This window comes from Poeciliopsis prolifica, unplaced genomic scaffold, assembly GCF_027474105.1.
Source record: "Poeciliopsis prolifica strain line A6 unplaced genomic scaffold, Auburn_PproV2 SCAFFOLD076, whole genome shotgun sequence".
NCBI lineage: Eukaryota > Metazoa > Chordata > Actinopteri > Cyprinodontiformes > Poeciliidae > Poeciliopsis > Poeciliopsis prolifica.
In genome coordinates, this window is record NW_026562451.1 from 1575053 (window position 1) to 1597752 (window position 22700).

The 22700-nt window shown below is 37.5% G+C and overlaps 1 protein-coding gene across 3 annotated transcripts in view; it reads right to left on the reverse strand.

The window, feature by feature from the left end:
• LOC129352457 (pleckstrin homology domain-containing family G member 1) overlaps positions 1-22700 on the reverse strand; it is a 60961-nt gene that overhangs the window by 30347 nt on the left and 7914 nt on the right. Inside the window, exon 1 of one of the 3 annotated variants that reach the window (XM_055021474.1) lies at positions 10602-10842. The exons of 1 other annotated variant lie outside the window; for it this stretch is intronic. Coding sequence is in view for 1 of the 2 variants with exons in the window: in XM_055021473.1 (XP_054877448.1) it covers positions 3060-3069 (10 nt within the window). In the remaining variant the exon portion in view is untranslated. Of the gene's footprint in view, positions 1-3059; positions 3463-10601; positions 10843-22700 lie in introns of those variants that run through there. One more of the 3 variants, XM_055021473.1, reaches the window with a different exon arrangement.

Below are 22700 nucleotides of genomic sequence, written 5' to 3' on the forward strand. Positions count from 1 at the left end.
GAAAATAACCATCGGCCAACCTGTACATACTGTGGGTACTGACCACCACGGCCCATGTTCACATTTAGGTGCAGTCATTTTTGTTCCTACTCAGACTCTTTTTGCTTTCCAAGTTTATGGGATATAAAAACACTCAATTTACTACAATTTTAACTAAAGTAAAGTAAATTAAATAAAAACGTGGTCAAACAATAAGATTTCCACTTTTCTTTCTCCCAGTGATAGTTGGGACCTAGTTGCTTTTGAAAGAGATATGCATATTTGAACACCGTGACTGGCCGAGCTTCCCATTATAAGCAGTTCACAACAGCAACTTTCTGACTGACAGCTGTTGAAACACCAAATGGATTCACTGTTAAGTACAGAAACAGTCTTAAATTTTCAACCAGCCTTTGCAGGCAAAGAAGGGATCCCAACAAAAACAAAAAAAGTGTGAGCACGAGAGAGGTTTTGACTGCACATTACTTAAAGTTGCTTGCAAGATTTTGTTTATTTTACGGTATGCCTTCCAGATGTCAACTCAATCTTTGACCGTCCTGTGTACTTCTTACTAGAAGCTCAAGAACTCTGAACGAATAACCGAAACCAGTTGCAATGCAGTCACCTTTGTTTTCACTTTGGCAGCGTCTTTAACCTCGGGGACATGAGTAACTGCGAGTACGAGTGAGGAATGAGGGTAGATGTCCCATAGGAATGAAAGTAGGAAGAAAAGATGAGAAAGAAGGCCAAAGGTCAAACACCACCCACTCCCATATTTTTCCCCCATTCTTCCATTTCCCACTCAACATTTTTTTTCATTCTACATTTTGCTTCTTCTGCCCAACCAATTTACCCAATGAAGCACTAACTTTATAACAGCATATCCTAAAAATTTAACTTAATTTTACGCTCTGAAACCTTATCAATCTTCAACTTCCCATTTTCCGCATATTCCACTTCAGATCTGTCCCCATTTCTAATAGAGACATAGCCTTGATCACAACTGACGTTAAAGACCTTAAAGTGTCACTCTGGATTTCACACTGCAGCTCTATTAGTGCAGCGAAGAGAGACAAATGCAGGGCCCAGAGGTTAGGTACATATAGACAAAGAGGTATAAAACATAGGATTGGAAATCAGGTGAGGTTTTCACTGAACTTACTGCTAGACCAACAAAGAAATGCACAAGTTTGGGGAATACACTCAAATGCAAATGTTGCATGAATTGCTGGAGCAAAGCACGAGGAGGTAGAGGAGAAAACCTGCTTAAAAAGGCTCTAATATAAACCAAAGTAAACACAGCACACACCTGGTGCACCAATTAACAACTGCATTTGTCTCCTGAAGTATAAGCACTCATCATAACCACAAGATGTTTACAGTAAATATGCACACAGGTTAAACAGATAGACGCTTAAAATTAGTTTCTATTTATAAGCTGTTAATTATCTGCGGTATATTGCTCTCCTTGCATTTTGATTTATTTTAAATCCAGATTAACTGCAGCTAGTCTAAATCAGTTGCCTAATGTCTTAACTCCAATTTCAAAAGTACAAAGTTATGAAAACATTGTCTTGTGACCTTTTAAATCTTTATTTACACAGAAGTTGGTGATTATTTACACTGAGGTTAGAGGCGGTGTGCCACCATCGAGCGTCCTAGGTGAAACGTATTGAGGTTGGAACATGCAAAGTATTTTTGGTCACAGCAAATTTCTGATGTAAAAATTAATGCTCAATCATATTTTTTAATTTTTACACTTTACTGCTTATGACGATGTTGGGACACTTTATATGCGTCATTCTCAGAACATGTTTTACACAGAAAGATTATTGGCAGTGTACCGCCTCCTAACTATTTCCTGTGTAAATATTAGCTTGTTTCTAACTCACCGTTTATTCCAAATCAAAGGTTTAATGGTTCATAGTAAAATAATAGAAGTTCCCTGGGTCTTGGCAACTAAGACTACTTGTCAGTTTCAGTCTTCTGATCCAAATAATATTAATTTTCATTAAACAAAATCATTATAAGTTATCCACTGCAGGTAAAATATTAACAGATTGTTGCAGTTTAACACATCTCACCGCGCTATCCCTTCAAACATAAATCTGGGCTTTCATTACCTCATAAAACCTAAGCAAACACATGCGTGCAGCTAGTGGACTAATTAACAACATTTTCACATAATAAAGAGAACACATTCAACAAAACCGCAACACATTTAAAATAAAAAATCCCCCTATGAAAAATAAAGTGTCCAAAGATTTCTTTGTGTTTTTGACACCACAGAGACATCACTTAGGAATGTGCAGTGTAGTTATAGTCGAGTAGCTGTGGGAGAAGAATCCACCGCATGGTGTCCCTATTTTCAGACACCCAGTCTTGTACTCGCCCACGGGACACCCATGATATGCTTGCTGTTCACACCCTTCAGCCTTGCTTGAGACTGTGGCATGCTAGCCTAAATTTCTGAATGGAGGAAAAAAAAAAAAAAAAGTCATACAGCTGGAACTGCAGGGTGTCATCTGTGGTCCCTCAGGTGAGAAACTCTAAAAGTAGGAACTTTTAAGGGATCTCATCACCACCCGCTTCCCAAGCCATGTGCACTTATGTGTTTTGGATGGGCACCCTTCCCTCCCCGCGGACATGCAGAGTGGGAGGAGAAATACGGAGTACTCCATTGTCTCCAGCACCTCGAAACCAAAGACTTTGCGCTAAAAAGTAATTATTCCCCCTCCTTTTCTTTTCTGCTTCATACCCATTTGCAGCCTGCTCCCAGCTGCTGCCCTTTGAGGCTCTAAATTGGGTCACAGGCTGCCGAATGGCATCTCAACATGCAGCAAGAGGCAAGCAACATGTTTAAGATTTGTTAAAACATAAAGCAAGTAGTTCACAGAAATTATGCACCTAGGTCGATATTGTGACAGCAAAAGTTTATATAATGTAGGAATTTACAACTAGTGTGTTACATTAAAGCAAAATGTCAGGCATAGAAATCAAGTCTCATCACAACAGAAATATGTTGATACCCATTTAAGAAAATAAATCTATATTTTGTAGCTGGACATTTCTATTCTTACCAGTAGGCATTGTGGCTTGGCCCTTCTTCAGATTAAATGATGACAAAATGTTTCTCAAAAGTGATGGTGAGAAAGTTCAGAAGGAACCAGGATTTCCACAGAAGGTCACATATCTAGACTTTTCCAAAATGTATTCCTAACCGTTCCAGGAAAAAAAAAATCCTCAGATTTCCTCAACTTTCCAAAGCATTGTGATTTCCTTTACTTTTCTAGAAGTTAGAGTGCGGTCTGGTTGTAAATAGAAAAGTTTTATTCTGAACTACCTCCTCCAGGTCCTTTCTTTCGCTCTCTTTAACTTGCCAATGATCTCCTCTGCCTACTTCTGTCTCTGAAAGCTTCTCTCCCTCCCTCTCTCCTGCATCCACAGCGTGCATGTGTGTGTCTAAGTGTTCATGTGTTTGCATTGGAGTGTGTGTATCATAGTGAATGGCCTCTCCTCTCTCAAGCTCCCCTCCCTGCTGTGTATTCCCCTCCCCCTGACTCCTCCTCTCGCTCTCCTGTGGCAAATTACAAGAAGACGGGAGTCCCACAATTTGTGCGTTCTTTGCTCCTTATCTTAATTCACTTGTTTTTTTTTGGTTTGTTTTTGTTTCATGTGAAGTCAATTCAGACTTAAGCTGAATTTTTAGATTTCTGCCTAAAAGTTTGCACTGCAAGAAAACGCTTTTAGGTATATTTATTGCACACTCGGAGAACAGCTGAACTCTTGCTGCTGATGCACAACTGCATGAGCTGCACACTGATCCACACTTCACAAGAAGGAGAGGGGGTTATGAGTGATCAATAGGCTGCGAGTCGGCTTGGACAAAAGCTCCTCATCCACTGACAGAAATCGGACTGCTTTTTGTGTTGCAGATTAGAGAAACACCAGCACAGGATGATCATGAAACATTCCCAAAAAGAAGAAGGCCAAAAAAAGGAAGAAAGTATTTTTTTAAAATGACTCTTAAAGTTGTAGCTCAAAAGCCTTGTACAATTTAAAGATGAGCTAATGTCAATATATTAATAATATTTATAAAGCATTAGCTGCTTTGCTGAGAATGTCTTTTATGTGTTTCTTTAACTTTGAGCCTTGCTTCAATTTTAGTCAAACTTACAAAACAATCAAAAGTTTGCAGAAAGCAAAATGGAATTGCACTCATCTTATGAGAATTAACAAAAGGTAAAAGTTTACTACTTGGAGTTTAGGGAATTGAAATCAGGGTTTCTGTCAGTGTTTTATAAGCCTGGCTGGCCATCAGGCTTGACTTGTGGCCCCACCAAGGAAAGAGTAAATATAAAAGAATATTTTGCTGCGAAAAATAGTTTGACTGGTCACATAGTTAACAGGAAAAGGCTACAATAACTCAGGACAAACAGAGTCATCAAAATGACACATGCGAGACACCCAATCCTTAACACATTTGCTTTACACCTTTGCTTTACACCAAAGCAAATGTGTTGACTATTTGTTTTTCCTCCAATAAAGACGAGGACTGGTCACAGCAGGAAGGGGTCCAAACAGTCTTCTTTTTTTCCCCCCTTACTAGTGCCATTACATAGATCTCCCCTGGACAACCATCACAAACAGAACAGAGCCTAAGAATCACGACCTCTCTCTCGAACGGTCAGAGGATCCGTTGACCCACGAAGGACCTCAGTCTGAATCCAAATGGTTCACCTGCAACCCCCTCTCTTCTGAAATACACACACACACACACACACACACTTTCTATAATGAGCCACACAAGCTTAGCAAACACGCACATGGACCTTCAAAACTCCTCAGCTCACCCAAGCGTGAACTGTTGAGGACATAAGGCTACAACAGAAACCCCTTATCTGGTTACATGTGGCTGCTCCCAAAGCCTCAACTCCTTGATGATTGAAATGATAAACTTATTTCATAGGAAGAATCTAAAAGCTTCGATACATTTTCTGGTTCAAAAAGGGAATTCAGACTGATAAAAATAAAGGTGAAAAAAATATAGAATTTGATAAATGTTTTCTTTATGTATAGCACGGGTTGGACATTTATTGTACTGTTTATAATGAGACATTTCTTGTAAATTCCAAATAATGATGTTTAAGCCCCACACAAGTGTCTTGTCGGGATTGTTAACTTTACCATTTTCTCCATTGCTTGTTCAATGAGAGCATCAATAAATATTACGTTAGAAAATATGATTAAATGCCGCAGTTTAGTGATGGAGCTCACTTCTTTGTGGGACTGGCGTATTACAAATAGGAATATTTTTCAAGAGCAGTCTGTGTTTGTGGGATATAATAATTGTGTAATGCCGTCAAAGCCACAGTTTCTTCAAAAAAAGTAAAAAAATTGTATCATCACTTTTCTTATCACAAAATACTGTGATAAAACCTCAAGTCCATATTAAATTCATAAGTTAACTCCAAATTTGTACCTCTGGTACTTTATTTATTTCCCTAAACAGTACCAACATTGGACCATTGTCTACAGCTCAACACCGGAGTCATGTTCCTTCAACTTCTCATCCATCACCACTCTGTAATTTCCTCAACAGGATCTCACACACTGACAACAAGCTAAAACAAGGCAGTTGGATTCTTTGAAGGAGGCAAACATCCTTAAACTGGGTTTCCTCATGCAGAGGAAGAACTGAGGTTTCTATAGTGTGTAGAAATTTTAACTGTATTTTGTAAGATTGTCATGATTATAAAAGACTTTTACTCCCCCACTCACAAAATTTGTTTTCCAAAAGTATTTCAGCCCCTTGTATGGTCAAAACTAACTTATTTCCTTTCCATTTTTACTTATGCAGTAAACAGAGAAGGACTTTAAACCCACAGAGAGGCGGAGAGCTAATTTAAAGCTCATTACTGCAGTTGACAGTATGTGTGAGCGACTGTGTTTGCATTTAAGTGTGAAATCAGGACCCAACACCAGCATACAGTCACACAGCTTCTTCAAATTTTCAGTTTATAAAAGGAGGATAAGTGTTTCTGTGGTAACAAGAGAAGTGAGAATATTAAGAAAAAAAGCATCCGGAAAGCGAGGGAGACTGTGACTAATGGCGGGGATTTGTGGGTGGAGGGGTCATTTATATATGGTTTCCCCCTCCCTCTGTGACACTGTCAATCCTGAGATGGATCATCCGCGAAAAATACACAGTCTGCCTTTATCTTCACAGATTCTCTTAAGTGTCGCCATCACTCACAGTTTTTCTTTTTGCAACCGGACGTCTGAATTAATCAACTGTTCTGTCCGTTTTTCCCCTTTTCTAAGAAGTTTGAGATTGAAGAATCATTTCTTAGTCTGTATTACTGTAAACAAACCAAATACACAGCCAGTAAAGGTAAAAGACAAAGCAAAAATGAAAACAGAACCGTGTGTAAATTTTAATCACGTTTTATAGCTTTTGTTATTGTATTAAAAGCATTGCTTTGTGTAAAATCACCAGAAAAGACATATTTGTATTCATGTGCGCAAACGTCCTCTTGATGCGAAGTGCCTAGTCCACTAAATGTAAACAAATAGTATTTTCCACAACTTCCAACTGCAGCTGCTCAAAATGAACATGCAATTTTGCCTTTTAACTCTTATTTATTCAACATCACACCATGACAACCTGTGGGTGTATCCTATCTAACTAAGCAACTGGAGATGGGCACCAGCTTAACGACCATGCAACAATAAGCAATCACCCATACAGTAATACTTTCAAGTAGAACTTGAGATTTAGTCAAATCAGTTTTGTTTTTTTTGTCAATGTCTGTTTTCAGTTGCTTTAAAAGGTTCGAATTTAATGAGAAAATGTACCAACATATCACCCCTGAATATATCAATACAAGTTCAGCAGGCATGCCATTCCTACAGGTGTTTGCTAACAGCATACCTGTCAAGTCTCCCATTTTGGCTGGGAAACTGCCATATTTTACTCCTGCTTCCATATTAGTATTTTCCCATACGTTTCCCATATTATGCAGATAACACTTGCACTTAGGCACTCCCGATATGGTATATCCAAAGATTTCAAGAATGCATTAATGTTTGGTGAGGGAATAACATTACAATATGAAATAAAAGTTAAAAAAATATGATTATGTAATAACATCCATTTTCTCTTTTTTGTTCCTATTAGAGACACCTTGGAATTTTCTGCATTAGTTGGAGCTAATGTTACATGTTGCTAACTACCTTCTAATTCTTTATTACTTGCAGCCAGGAAATGAGAACTTGAATCTAGAATCGTACCTGACTTAATTCAGATTTTACATTGTGCAAGTCATAAAACCAGTTTGATTTGCTAATTCCTGGGCATAGTGACCAAGCCAACAACTATTAGCCATCCAAACTGATATGAATTCTATTTTGTTATTTTTCCTTTCAAACATTAGAGTAGAATGCTTGCCAAAAGTGGTGGTCTGAAGTAGCATTAAGTTGATTATTTTCGTAAATGTGATTGATCACAGATCTGTGTCCACTAACGTGCTGTAAGAAGACTTTTGCAAAACTGCCCAGCATTGGAGTTGATGGATAAAGAGCAGGTTAAGCTCATACAAATTATATTTCTCATTTCAGTGAACTCTACATTTCACAACTTGATTTAATACTAATTTCCTTTCATTTTCATATTTATGAGCATTCCAGACTCCTGGACGGCATTCATTCTGGCTTCGGCTGTCCACTTTCAGTGCCAGGACAAGTCCAGGAATTTCTAAGTTCTACAGGCCAAAACAACCCGGCTGCAGGACCGGTTAAAGCTTACATAAGAGGAGGAGTACCTATAACTTTGCCAGACAAGCAGCCAGGAACACAAAAAAAATGTATTTCCCACTCTGGCAGACTAAACAACATCAATAGCGACAAAGACAAAAACGTCAGCAGCTACTCCAACAAAGCAACATCAGGAGGAACAGCTGTAGCTAATGATAAAGCAGGGTTGTACTATGGCTAATGAAGAACCTGGGAAAAGTATTTAAGATACAAGGTAAAAGTCTACAGCAAGGTAGGTGTAAAGTGTGGCTACCATTAGACCTGTTGCAATACACAATAAATAAATAATGTAATAAATTAAAATCAGCATAATTTTCATTTGTACAACTTGCAGTTTTTAACTTCTCACTATTAAAAAGACTGGATGATAAAAGTCCTAGTGCTAGTTCATTTTCTGAAGGACAGTTTTGTTTACAGAGATTTCATAATTAATTTTATTTGTTGTTTCCATTTTATTTATTTTGTATGTTTAAAATGTCTTCCATTTCCACTGTTAAATGTCAGAATTTAAAGTTTCTTGGCATTTCAGAATGAGCTGTTGCATTAGCAAAATTTGTTATTATAACAAGCCGAGCTAACATGATTTCTGTAATTGTTTCAAGAGGTTAATGTCCATTTCATTAAAAGTAGAAGGTATTTAAAATAATATATATATATATATTATATATGCATTAAGCCACTAAAACAACAGTGTTAGGGCGGAGGGTAACAATCATTGTGTGCATGAACATGTGTGGCGGATATATGGAGGAAGCTGTGTTTGGCCTCAGATTAGAATACAGGACTGGGGTCCCACTCCAGGAAAAGAGACCAAACAGGGGGAATTTTCCCTCCATTAGGGACAAATACTCACTGGCCATCTTATTAGGTACAACTCTTCAAATACATGATAATACAAATAAAAAGTGAGCCTATCACATTTGAACAATTCAGTGCATCACTTCCTGAAGTTTTGGCAATGGATTTGCAAAGAGAAGAGATTTAATTGATGTTGAACAAGGTACAGTTGTTGCCAGACAATATTCTGTTTTTTTCTAGTGGGATTTTCATGCATTCCCACTGCAGAGAAAGTTTGGAAAATGAGAAAATATCTTGTGAAAGGCAATCGTTTGGACAATAATACTTTGTTGAAAGTATTTTTGGTCAATACTTTGGACCAAAAATTCTTGGTCCAAAGTAACCAAGTATTTGGTTACATCTGGAACCATTATGACTAAAATGGTTCCAGATGATGAAAATGCAACAGAAGCCTAAACAACTTATTTCAAACAAGATAATGCTAATATGATCAATAAATGCACTCCTGTCAGGTAACAACACACCCAGTCAGAGTTAATTTTAGCTGTATCATTTAGATAGGGCCAGATGTAAAATAAACAACATGAAATTATAAATCTAGCCTGCCTTGTAGCAGTAACTGAGCATAATTAAAGATGCCACAACCTACCCAATTATTGTTGACAACCCTTTTACAACAGTATTCCCCCCGGTCAATGCACTGTGCATCGTCTCCAACTGGTCTCTTAAACAATACAATAGGATCACAGTACTGCAGTCCTCCAGTGTCACCAGATCTCAATCCAAAAGAGCTGTTTTGGGATGTGGTACAGTGGGAAATTAGCTTTACAGATGTGAAGTCAGTACCAGTTCTGCACATACATAGTGCTAGCATTGTCAATGTTAACCAAGAAGTTGAGAAGTGCTGCAAGCATCATGAGGATTCGATGAGAATAAGAGAAAAAAAATGTGATCCTGAAGACAAAGCGGGTTAAAATCCCAAACCGGCAAGGCGTACTTTGTGAAGTGGCCAGTAATGAGACACTCAAATAATACATAAACCACTGACACAATCTGACAACATTTGGTTGACCAAAGGTAGATTTAAACACACATTTCTTAAATTTCTTATGTTTTTAAGTGCAAACCACACATTATGTTCAAATAAAAATAAAAATAAAAATGCAGGTTAGATAAGAACAATATTATCTCTTAAGAACATCTCAACTTTTCAAAAATTAGGTTTCCTTTTTTTTTAATAAAAAACTTTCAAAACCTGTCAAACAAATAAGCATTATTGCACCATTGTGTTTTGGTAATAAAGTAGTCTCTATCATATTGTATCTAAATTTATGACCCCCAGAAAGCTGGGTGCTCCACTTAGGACTTTCTCAAATGAGGACAAACCACACAGGAGAGCACACACGTTTGTGCACGCATACACAAAACACTGCAGGCAAGAGTACAGTGTCATTGCAGTAACCTTAAAAATGAAATGATTCATCAACCAGGTATATAATAAGCTTACCCAATCAAACTTTACCTGCATAGATAAGCCTTATTGGATAATTCTGGAACTCAGATATTGTACGTTCAAGAAATATCTTAAATGTTAATATATTTTTACAACCAAAACAGCTTAGGTTTGTTTAAATTGGAACTTCAACTACAAGACCAACATTGATCCAGCATCATTTTAATTGCCTGGTCCTCAACTCTTCAAACACATTTTACAAAGTCTTCCAGGCTTAAACACAGACTGCAGAAGCTGCCAAGCTGTCCAGCTAGACAAGTCTACAAAGGTGCCATTAGACTTTTGCGAAATTGAAACTTTGGTGTGCGTAATTGCTGGTCAGACTTGGTTTGGCAGGAACAACATCTGCAATTATGATTAAATAAAGACCTGGGTTCTTTTAGCAAGAAAAAAGCTCGCATGTATGAGCTAATATCCCAGCGTACAACCTATTTTACAGTTTAAGATTTACTGATGACTCTACAATTCCCTGTTAGAGACACAACCTTCCACTCACCTCTGAGAGACTATTCTCAGTTAGCCTTTCCTCGGTTGTTTGTATCCCAGTATCCTTTCGCATGTTAGATCCATGTCCGACAACCTGAAAAGTTTCAATATAAGGCCAAATGATTTAAAGAGGTAGTTCTCACTGTTGTCGTCCCACACCTCTACAATATGAGGTCAGCTCAAAGAGAAAGAGACACTGAAAGGAAAGTAAAGGGGGGACAGATGGAAACAACGCAACAGAAATGACTGCCCACTGGGAGAGGAGGGGGAGTGACAGGGAGCGAAGAGCTTGCACATCCAAGCAGCCCACTTCCTGACCAATTAGTGCTGCAAAACTAGTCTCTCTCTCTCTCGTCCTCTCTCCACTTTTGCAAACGGCCAGTTGCTCTATCCATCCTCCCTCACTTTGCCGAGTGCAATCGCTTCAAGTACCTGGAGAGCTGCCAGCACTGCAGGTGACACAAGTGACACTGGAAAGCGTAAGAGGAGCTGTCACTGAAACTGTGACAACCTGCTGAGAGGCTAAACGGCAGATGAGCAGCGATGACGAACTGTTAATGTGAAATAACAGTGATTAGCAGTATAGAGGAGGGTGACGCGTGAGGAAAAAAAAGTGACATTTATGCAAAAGACGACTACACACAGATGAGCTGTCTTGTCTAACCCCAAAAATACACCAACAAGTGGGTCGCACTGCCTGCAGAGGCAGTTCAGGGACTTTTTTTCTGCCTAACCAACTTTCATATCCACATGCCTCCAATGCAGACATTTGTTTCTGGGGGAGAGGTTAACTTGACTACAAACTCAAGTAAATGGCCATGAACGTATAACTTATTTGGTCATTGTTCTGCATCCGAGTAGGCAGGAAAAAGGAAAGTCCCTTCTCCTGGAGCCAGTGGCAGTTCCTGCCCTCTTGTAGCAAGGCTTCCTGAGATTGATAAAGTGACTTCTGGCCCCGTCAGCACAACTTTCTCACTTTAACGTTTTCACCGTCTTTTCCAGGAAAAACAAAACTGCAAGTGCCCCTGGAGCAAAAACAAATGGTGGGAAATACTGAGTTCGATAAGAAAACTACACAGCTTGCTCTAATGCCCTAATTACTTTTTGAGGGGTCAATCTTTTTGAGGGAACTAACTCACTCAAATGAGGGGTGACTACAAAAACAAAATTTATATGGGTTAGAAACATTTGCAATAACACTGAAAATGTTATTCCCTGGAATATCTGGAATAGTAATATATCTTTTTAAGCAGAATTATAGTCTGCTTGATATTCTGTTATATATATATATTCTTCAAGAGGCTTGTCTTGACGTATAGAATAATTATCACCTTTACAGCAACATTATTTGGTTGGGTAAATATTTAGAGCCAACTTATCCACCATATGTTTAGAGTTACTATTTTTAGTTTTAGTCTGGGGATTTATTTTTGTTGTTAAGTTACAATATTTTAATTAATAGGTTTAAAGTAGCAAATTGTATTTAGCATAGTGTAGTTACAGTTTTCTGTCATTTTTAATCCATGAAAGGGACAAAGTTTAATGGTGCCTTTCTGGTGAATGTTTAATCTGTATCCTCTTCAAATGCGTGAACAAACAAACATTAAGCTCATGATGTCACATGGTAAATCCAACTGGGTGACTACCAAAGGAAACAAGTCATATCCTATCTAGCAAGCTGGGTCTGTCCATTCCAGTGAACTAATCCAGAAAACATTTGTATTTAGTTGAAAAGAATTGTTTTTTTTCTGTATTGGCTTGCAGACACAAAGGTGTCATTGAAAGGATGACTGAGGTTTTATCCATCAGGACCAAAAAGCACAGAAAAAAGCCCAAAAAACAAAACAGGAAGGGTCCCTCCTCCCATTTCCCGCCTATCTTCTTTCAGTGACTTGTTTACAAATGAGGACCAGACAGGATGTGACATAATCAGGCAGGTGAATCATGCTCACACGACGGTTTTCTCATTCTAACGTCACTGAAGGTTCTGATTGTATCTTCTCATCAGAGGAATTGCGACCGAGTCCATCATTTGTCCCCTTTGTTCAGGATCTTCGCTACAGTGATCTCACTGAGTGTTCTTAGCTGCTCCCGCCTCCACCCACACTTCACAGCTTTTATATTTCATACGTGTCAATGAATGCGGTCAGTTTGTGCTCTGAATAATGATGAAGGTGGCAAAGAATATGGTAGTTTCATAGACACAAACTATAATCTAGGTGCAGTACCAAAGCGTTCATATATTTTGAAAATTTTTTACACATCACATTACAACCACAAGCATTCATTTTTAGGATTTAAAGTGTTGGTCCAAAACAAAACAATGCATAACTGTGAAGTGGATGGAAAGGGAAGCAACCCAAGTCAATATCTCTAGAACAGTCTCTTGCACACCACCCATCAGGACTCAATCTGTTTTTGAATGATGAAAGGATTCATAACAGTGTTCAATTTGTCTTTTTTTTATGCAATAATAAACAGTCGGAACAATGAAGCATGCAGAAGTTATCCGTATGAGGAGAAGATGGTTTGATGGTCCCATGACTGGTCAAACCCACCTGTAAGGATGAAATAGACATAGCCTTCCTTCATTCATGAGAAATGTTTCTAGATCTGCAGTTAAAATAAATGAAATGAGTTTAAGAACCTTGCTATTTTTGAGAAATCTGGCTACCAAACAAATGTTGATACACCCCATTGACTGTATGAGTCACACAATCTGGAAAGGATTATGGATTGTGCAGTTTCTGAAGACAAATACCAGAAGTTTAATGGCTGCTACTGTTTATATGCAGTTTTAAAAGATTTTATATTTAACTTCAATTGAAACTTCACAAATTCTATCAATTCTCATATTAAATCAACTGAAAAGAATTATGCACTCAATTTGTCATAAATATAAAATGAAAGGTTGATTTGCACAAAAGTGCTTCTAGAAAAGAATCGTTACAACTTTGCATGTGCAGTTTTGCCAGAAGCATTTAAAGACATCCTACAGTTTTAAAATAAAAATACATTCATATTCCCAATATTACCTTAAATCTTAATGGGAAATATTACGCTAGTATTTGTTTAGAATTGTAAACAAAGAAAATACAAAAATATATATAAAAAGGGAAGAAACGTAACCATTTCAAGAAGAAGGAGCCAAAACACATCATTATGAAGACTGTGATAAAATGTGGAAGCGAAAACTTGTCTGTATTTTAACCACAGTCAGGGAATTGTTCCATTACATTCAGGCACCACTTTGTGGATAGTGATGTCTGTGTGTGTGGTGATGTGGATTTGAGAAGAATAAAGAGCCAGGAGTGCATACTGGCAGGTTCCCTTTGACCTGTGGGGGCTTTATTTTCTCCCATATTCATATTGGGCTAAAACTCTGTCTTTCCCAGGCCAGCGCAAAACCCTGGAGGCCGAGCCCTCTCCGTCCCTCTTCTCTCTTTGGGAACCTAAGATGTCAGCACACACAAAAGGGTCAATGAAAGCTGTCCAACTCAAGCAGGGGCCATTATTTACAGTACCAAAAGAAAATTACTCTTGTTCCAAATACTAACCCCTCTCTAAAAATCACCCATCTGTCATCCTCAACTGCATCTCCTTTTTACCCTTTTCCAGCCTGTTTCTTTGATTCAGTCTTGAAATCTCTTCTCCTCCTTCACTTTCTTTTCATCATGTCTTTCACCCACTTTCAACTCCACCCCCATCATCATAATAAAGTAAATTGCAGGTTTTGCAACCAGCAAGTCCAAGATTAATTGTAAACCTTATGGTGAAGAATGCCAAATCTCCAGTGAGCCATCCAAAAACAGACACGAAGATCCGTGTAGGTTATGTGAGTATAACTAAAACATGAGACCCTGATCCTCTAAAATTAGTGGAAAACAATGAAAGCTTCTACAAAAGGCTTCAAATGTTTGTGTTAAGGCATGTTAAAGAGCACAGGATAAAAATACACACATAAAACCTACAATAATCAAGATTGGAGTTACCTTAATCTCTGCAATCCATCTATTTGTTTTATTTTTTTAAGAAAGTGTCCAAGATGACAAGTCAAAGGCTGTTTGACGAAAGTTCGACTTATCTGGTCTCAACTAAAGCAAATATTTTCAAAAAGTGCACAGGCAACAAAGGATTTTCTTATTTAAAAACAAGAATTAATTTGTCCACAAATCAAGTAAACCTGTACTTGGGTATTTGGAAAGTACATAAAAGTAAGATTAGTAGGATTAAAAAAAAAAAGAAAATTGCATACTTTGAGTATTTGCATCTTAAATTCATGCTCTAGCGTTTTGAAAGGAAGCTTCTGTCTGAACAATCTCTAGTGAATGTGATGGCCTTGTGCTACTGGTTTTGATGACAGAGAGAAAATATGAGGTATTACTGTGATAGCATTTAGACACCCAGGCTACAAATATCTCACAAATGATGTCTGAACAGATTTAGAGAAAGTAAAAGTAAGGGCAGATGGTTCTGACATGTCAAAAGTTAACCCAGATATCACCAAATGGACCATGGAGCACCAATTCTACACTAGAATTGGCTTTTATCTAAATTTCAAATAAGTTTACAACACTTTATCTCAGCTGAAATACACAAGTTTGGAAAACTTTATTATTTGAGTTTTCTGCATGCATTAATGAAAAGTCAAGGAAATAAACATTAAAAACTATCTACACTTGCAAATAGTAAGCTTTTATGAACGTGGCAATACAGGAAAATGCACAAACTGCAGAGATGGGCCTCCAGTCCATAATGTTAGTGTATGGTTAAATACTATTCATCATAAAATAGTTACTAGATGAAACTGGAAAAAATAAGCTTTTATACGAGTTTAACAGGGGGACAAACTGCACTAAAAATCTACAAAGCTTTCCAAACAAAGAACTAAGGCCCAGACTCAAAACTGATTACACCCTTCTCCTTCATTCTTCACCAGAACTCTACCTTTAATAATCTCAAAGTCTCTCAGTCTTGATGTGCCTTTAGGTTCACCACAGTATCCATCAACTGTGCCATGTTTCCTGTGAAGTGTGCAGCTAATGTAGGCCATCAGTGACTTCAGTAACATCAAGCAACTGCCCAAATCCAGACCAGAGACTAAATCTGCAATACACACACAAACATACACGCACACATATATCCCTGTGGAGCTGTAACAGAACTCAGGATCTGGGACACCAGAGATAAATGTGAAGAGAGGCATGAGGAAATAGTTTGTCACTGAAAATATCAGAGAGAGAGAGAGCAAATATTTGCATTCTGATAGAATTTAATTAACAGCAGTTCAACTTCAATGTTCAAAGATAAACATGCTTAATATTCAGCCATTTAAAATAACTTACTGGCAAAAAAAGGAATAATTTCTAAACCACAAGAAAAACATATCAAAATAGGTGTAAAAATAAAAAATTGCTCTTTGTATGCAGTATTGTTAAACATCTACCGCAAAATCAGAAGAAGGCTAATTTTCAACTCTGACCAAAGTTTAAAAATCGTGCCTACAGGAGTACAGAATATTAACTAGGTTGTACTGACAAGACCCCTCAATCAGTGTGGGCGCCGTTACTGAGGAAAGGCTGAAATTTAGTGATTTTTATATCAGCCATTTATTCAATTCATAAGTGCTAATTGCTTTTACTTTTTAGCCTCGTTTGTTCATCAACAGTATACACAGTGTTTTTGGGTCAGCTAGCAATCAACTGGAAAAACCAGTCAGATTTTTAGTTTCTGACAAACCAGTTTCTGTCCAGAACTACTCACCAGAAGATTTTCCATGCATGTTAATATACTTAAAAATGTGTGGCTAGTGCACGTAAATGATTAGTCTGTCAAAATGAAAGAAATAACTACAGATGCACCAGTCAATGTTTTTTACAATCTCAAGTTTAGTATTGGCCAACATTGATCCAATACAGAGAAATAGTGCTGAATTAACTTTTTTAATGCAGTCGTCGATGTACTAAATTACAGATGCAGTTGATAACTCTGCACTAGCACAGCACACTTAAATACGCCAATTGATTTACAAACTTGGTGAAACATATAAAAACAAAACAAAAACAATTTGTTCAGTCAGTGCAAAAAGAAATACAACAGTCAATGTAAAATAAGAAATAACATTGGGCAAATTTTGCAACTATGTACTCCTTGTAGGGTACATACCTTATGACTATGGAGTAGTAATCAAGTAATGCTGAGCAAGATTCAAAGACTAATACATTCCTGTGTGATGCAACATGAAATACATCAGGTCACTGATCTATATGTGGCCTAGATACAAGAAAGCCAAGGAGAGAGTTAGAGTGAGGAGGTTTTATTTTTAGTCCTGTTCCGCATTCACTTTTAACTGGGATGTGATTTAGAGAAGTGTTGAAGTTCCCAGCTCAACATAATCTGCATGCAAAGTATAGGTGCCGATGAAGGACACTGTATTGCTAACAAAGAGTCAAATCTAAGAACAATGGTGAACTGTTCTTCTGAATAGCTGATGAGTTCAAAGCAAACTTATGTACAAAACTGCTGGGAAGTCTACATTACTGACAGTTTAGCAAACACCACCTGTGGAGCATTCAGTTCAGCAACTTCCTAAAATACAATTCATTCATATCAAACAGGATCGTTCTTTTTCCACAAACACACATGTGAAGTCCACTCCCTGAGACGTAAGAGGTTTTTTATACACCACTTCCTTTTATTTACCCAGCTCATTGTTCAGACCACATCTGCTGAGGGTCAAGGGCACAATGGCTGGTCTACATATGTAGCTGACCACACACACACACAAACAGCTCAGAAGGCCTGCAGAACAAAGAATTTCAGCCAGCTTTTGTTCTGTGCCTGACTGACAAAGTCTACAAATTGATGCAACCTGTTACCCAGACATTCTTGTACACCAATTTGCACAACATATGCAAGTCATACAACCTCATCAAAAACTGCATCAATTTTCAGACCCTCATGCACAAAGCAAGAAAATTGAGTGGTAATGTTGGAGACTTGCAAAGGGGGTTGAGCATACAGCTCGTTATAATCTTAAACCACTTCATATCAGCTCTAATGCATAAAATAAAAACAAAAACAGAAAAAAGCCAGATCCTTAAAAAAGTCAGACGCTCATAATATTAAAAGTTGAAAGGCTATCAGCTGAACTTGTAAATGTTTGAGCAGAAACTCATAGGCAACACTCACATTAAACTTTCAGTTTATTGTGTTTAAGCTTTTAGGTCTGTTTTTGCTCATCTCTTAGCTCTCTTACAAAATAATGCTGTTTAAGCCCATTTTACAGTAAAGGATAATGCCGCTGGGATGAAGTCTATTGCCTTTGTTGCAGCTGAGTTCCTTCTTCAAGTGAGTTAACTTGCTAGACTTTGGTACAAAATTAGACAAGCTCACATTAGCTTTGGTTTGTCAATAATAAAGTTCAACAACAAACTAATCTCCCAAATATCTTTAGATCTCTGAGATCTTGTTCATTGTGCCAATCAATCAGATTATTGTCAAGTATAACTGTTTTTCTCCATAATTAAATCAATTTGGTGTTTATATGTATTCTGCAGACTTAACCAGAGCAACCAGGACAAGATTTATTTTGTTATTAAAATCTAAAACAATGTTTCAAAAACCATCTAGAGCTTCTAAACAGTAAGTATCTGCCAAATGGGAAATAAATTACAGATTCCTGTAATTTAACAATCTCTGCAGACCATTCCAGAGAGTCATTTCCTTTGGGGACAAGAGCAGCCCAAAATGGCCTCTACAGGGTAAACAGCTCACATCATTATATTTCCAACCCACCAGGCCCCAGGAGTGAAGCAGTGGGGCAGAGCAGGGGTACAGGAAACCAGTATGGTTTTGTTTTCAAACCACTGACCAACTACTTTAACCACAAAGATCTACAACGCTGATCCAGGTATTAAATGTAGCAAAGGCTTCACATCTGCTCTTCATGGAGTCTGTATGATTAATTCATTCAAACAAAAGCAGTTTTGACAATATCTCCCATTTTTACTTTTCTTTTTGTGTATTTTACTCTGAACGTTAGTATAAACATGCAATTTACAGCCAAGATGAGCGTCTAAAAGCATAAGGTAAAGGTTATTTGTGCTTCCATTTACATTGACAGAATTTGACTGGGGCATGTCCAACACATTTTGCACTTACTTGCTTCTTTTATAGAAAGAAAAAAAAATCCTACATAGTAATCAAGTCGGGAACAAACTTAAAAGCACATCTGCAGCTCAGATTATTTCTGAAAATGCAAAGGCAAAGTGAGCAAAACATGAAGAGAAGTAGACTCTAAATGATGGAGAAAACAGATCATGTTTGTTAAAAGTTAAATAGAAAAAACAATAAAAGTAAAAGAAAAAAAAGTGGGTTTACTGCTCAGTGAGGTTTTTGTTGGACACTGCAGTAATAAAGTACTGATTTTACTGTCCCACTACATTTTTTTCTCCTTTGTGCAGGAAAACAGCCTTTTGTCAACACAAATAAATGCCCTCTCTTTCCTGTCCTTGACAAGGGAATTTTTTCTATGCCTGTGTGGAGATAACCTGGAATATAGTGTAGATATGACATGTGAGCTATGTTTTTGTTTTTATTTTGTTTCGTTTTGTTTGCAAAGCATGACAAAGGTTCTGGGATAAAGCGTAGTAAATGTGAAAGCCAATGACTAAATTGGGGAATGTTCTGTTTTTGCCAGAGCATTCTGGGTTGGGTAAAAAAATATATGGAAAACACACAATTTTTAATTCTTTAGAAAAAATACATTGTTGGCCAAATAATAAAAAGCAAAGCATAAAAACAAGTAGAAACTCTCCAGTAGCTAAAACTGTCACAAAGTCATATGACCAGAAAAATTACCTCACATCTCCAACAGGTGTTTAAAAAAAGAGCTCTCTATAGAAAGAGCCAAAGCTAACAGCTTAGAAAAAAATATAATAGAGCTAATGTAGAAACCAAATGTCCAACAGCCGCCACTAATCCTCTGCTCTGGTTATCTGCACACCCTCACTACATCCAACCATTCAGGCAAGCCGGAGCCCTGTCCCTCTGCAGACGGGGTTTTCCCCTGCCAAATGCTGCACTACAATAAAACAAAGCCATCATGCTGAGCCTGCTGGAGGAAGGTGGGGGTGGGCCTTTAGGAGGGTACGCTGGGGTAGATGGAGGGCAGAAAGTGAGAGGAACAGCTGCAGAGAAGCAGCATCTGATGAAGGGGGAGCAAAAGGAGAAAAAAGAAACCTGTAAGAACGGGGGCTTTTCTCTTTTCTCTGTCGGTGAAATAAATTACTTTTATGTCTGTAGCTTGCCATCGTTAGAGTGCGCTTCATTTCAAATCTGTGCCCCACCCTGTGACTCTACACATGGTGACAAGTATACAAAGACACAGCTAATAGCTTCATTGTTCGGTACTGAATATCTTATGAGCGTTGAAAGTTTAACTGCACAGAGGGAGATGGGGATGAGTTAGAATGTTCTTGAACTTGCTTAGTGCTGAGACCGGCCAATGTATGTTAACATGACATGGTTTAAAGCCAGGTTTTAACAGATATATCAAAAGATTCATATTCTGAACCGAGTTATAAAAAGGTGATGAGAGGGATCACAAACAGAGTAATGAAGCAATGTGGTGATGAGCTGGTTTCTCATCCTCGTTTGTCACCTGGAATATGTTTACTGAAGTGCTTCCAACCGGTTTATCACACCTGTAGATACAACATTTCTAGAAATGCAAGAAGTTGAATACTTTAGAATAATTTGAAACTGTAAAAGACTGAGAAGGACTAGGAATGGAATCAAGAAATTACTCTCCATTAGGCCACTTCTCATGTTTTCCACACAATTAGAATGTCACTTCAATGACATTCAAATTTATGCCTAAAACATTGTTATTAACAGCGTTGGAGTAAATAAATAATAGAAAAATATTAGGTCAAAAGGCATATCAGGACTGTACTGCAACAGCATTTCTTGACCTTACACAGCAGATACAAAAAGTCTACACACTACTGTTACTTATGAAATAACTTGCATTTCATTTAATAAAAAGATCCTCTTGAAATCCTGAACAGCTAAATATCCTGCTGTCAAATAACTCTGTCTGATGGCAAAAGAGTTTAATACCAACCAATAATCCAACTTGAACTGTTCCCTCTTATATTTGTACTTTGGCTCCACATTTGATGGGCTATTCCTACTGCACTGTGAGGTAGATAACTGGTTTAAACTTCTAATCAAATCACTGATGTTTCTGATACAGCCCTTGGCAATGTCCAAATACAGCTGCTCACTCCACCCAGCAGACTGGGAAAACAATTCAGCCAATTAGAGCAATGCATATTTGACCTGGGGACTCTAGAATAAAATTCAGATGTTTTAACCAAAAAAGGGACTATGATTAAACTATAACTTCTTTAAAAAACAATTTTTTTAAACACAGGTTTTATATTTCTTATCACCCCATACATTATGAAACAATCTTCTAAGTACTCATTGTATTTTTTAAGCTGGCGTCTTTTCGCATGCATGTTAAAATGAATGGATGCCGGAAATAGTCCTGGGTATTTGGAGAATCTGCAGACATAAAATCAGAGGGCAAAGAAGCAAGCCACAGCGAGGAGACCCAGGAGAAAACACTGGTGAAGAAGTAAGGAGAAGCCGACAATGGTACACATTTACATACTAACTCAACCTAAAAGTTTCTGGTGGCCTCATTGTGTGGCAACACAAGTAGAACACAACAAAATGTAGGAATTTAAATTAGGTGTTCAAACTGTAAAACAAACTATACAGACTAAACAATGTAATATCCAGTCCTACAAACTTCATATCTCTGCTCGAGGAGACTAATTTCTTAATAAATGTAAAAAAAAAAAAAGTTACTTAACAAAATTACTGCAAAACAATATGCTTGCTTGTTTTGGGTGTCCACATATCAGTTGCACATATCCACATATGTCCAACAATGACATCGAAGAAGCAGGTATCTGGCAATCAGAGATATCAGTGCTATTGGTTCTAATTGAACATTTGAACTTGCACCCATTATCTGCTTTGATTGTTACATAAATGAATCTGTGGCCACACTTAATTTAAATGGCCTGCATAATAATCCCACTATCCCATTATCCTCTTTGAAATAACAAGGTCTTATGACGTGAAAATAACAACGCAGCCAAGTAAAGTAAAATGCATTACTGTGGAAAATAACAGATTCTCACCAAAATTGGACAAGACATGATATTCATATCGACTTTGGGCGAGAAAGCATAGACCTATTCTTGTACATACAAATATTTCTGGCTGCTGGTGGTGATGTAATTGTGTGGGGAACGTTGTTTTGGTACACTTTAGATCACTAAGGAGCCAATGTTGAAGTCTTACAGACTTTTCAAGCCCATCCTTTTATGGTCACAGTACACCCATTCTCTGATTGCTACTGCTAGCACCATTTCAAATAGATCAAATGAACTGCTTTCTTGAGTTTAATGTACTCCATTAGACTATGTAGTCACCAAATCTCAATCCAATACGTCACCAGAATTAAGGCAGTTCAGGCAGGTGTGTTGGCTCATATGCAACAACAACCATTATTGAGTTTCTGCATATATAAGATAGGGTATTAGTTACTTTAAAGACTAATTCCCAGCTAATTACCGCTGACAAGTAAAAGTTTAGCATGTATGAAAATAAAACCAGAGGAATTCTTTTTTGTCTCACCTTAGAGTCGCCAAACTGATAATTATAGCTAAGAATTTGCCCCACAGATATAAAAATGTCAATGGTTGTCAAGGGACATTCTTTGGGTATGGCAAGTTTGTGACCTCTGACCCACTTGGCCATTTTTCTTCTTCTTCATCTCTCTGTCCCATCATAGTTCTGCAGATCACCACCAGTCTATTAAACTGATAAACATGATGTCATAAATGGGGACCACAGAGAAGCAAGAACGCCACTTTAATGTTCAACTATGTCACTGTTTATTAATGTCTTCCTATCACAAATTCTTATTAAGCACACATGACTAGATGCTAAATTAGAAGTCAAAATCTCAGCCTTTAAAAAAGATTTATGAATCATATTAAGTAGCTAGAGATAATATACTTAA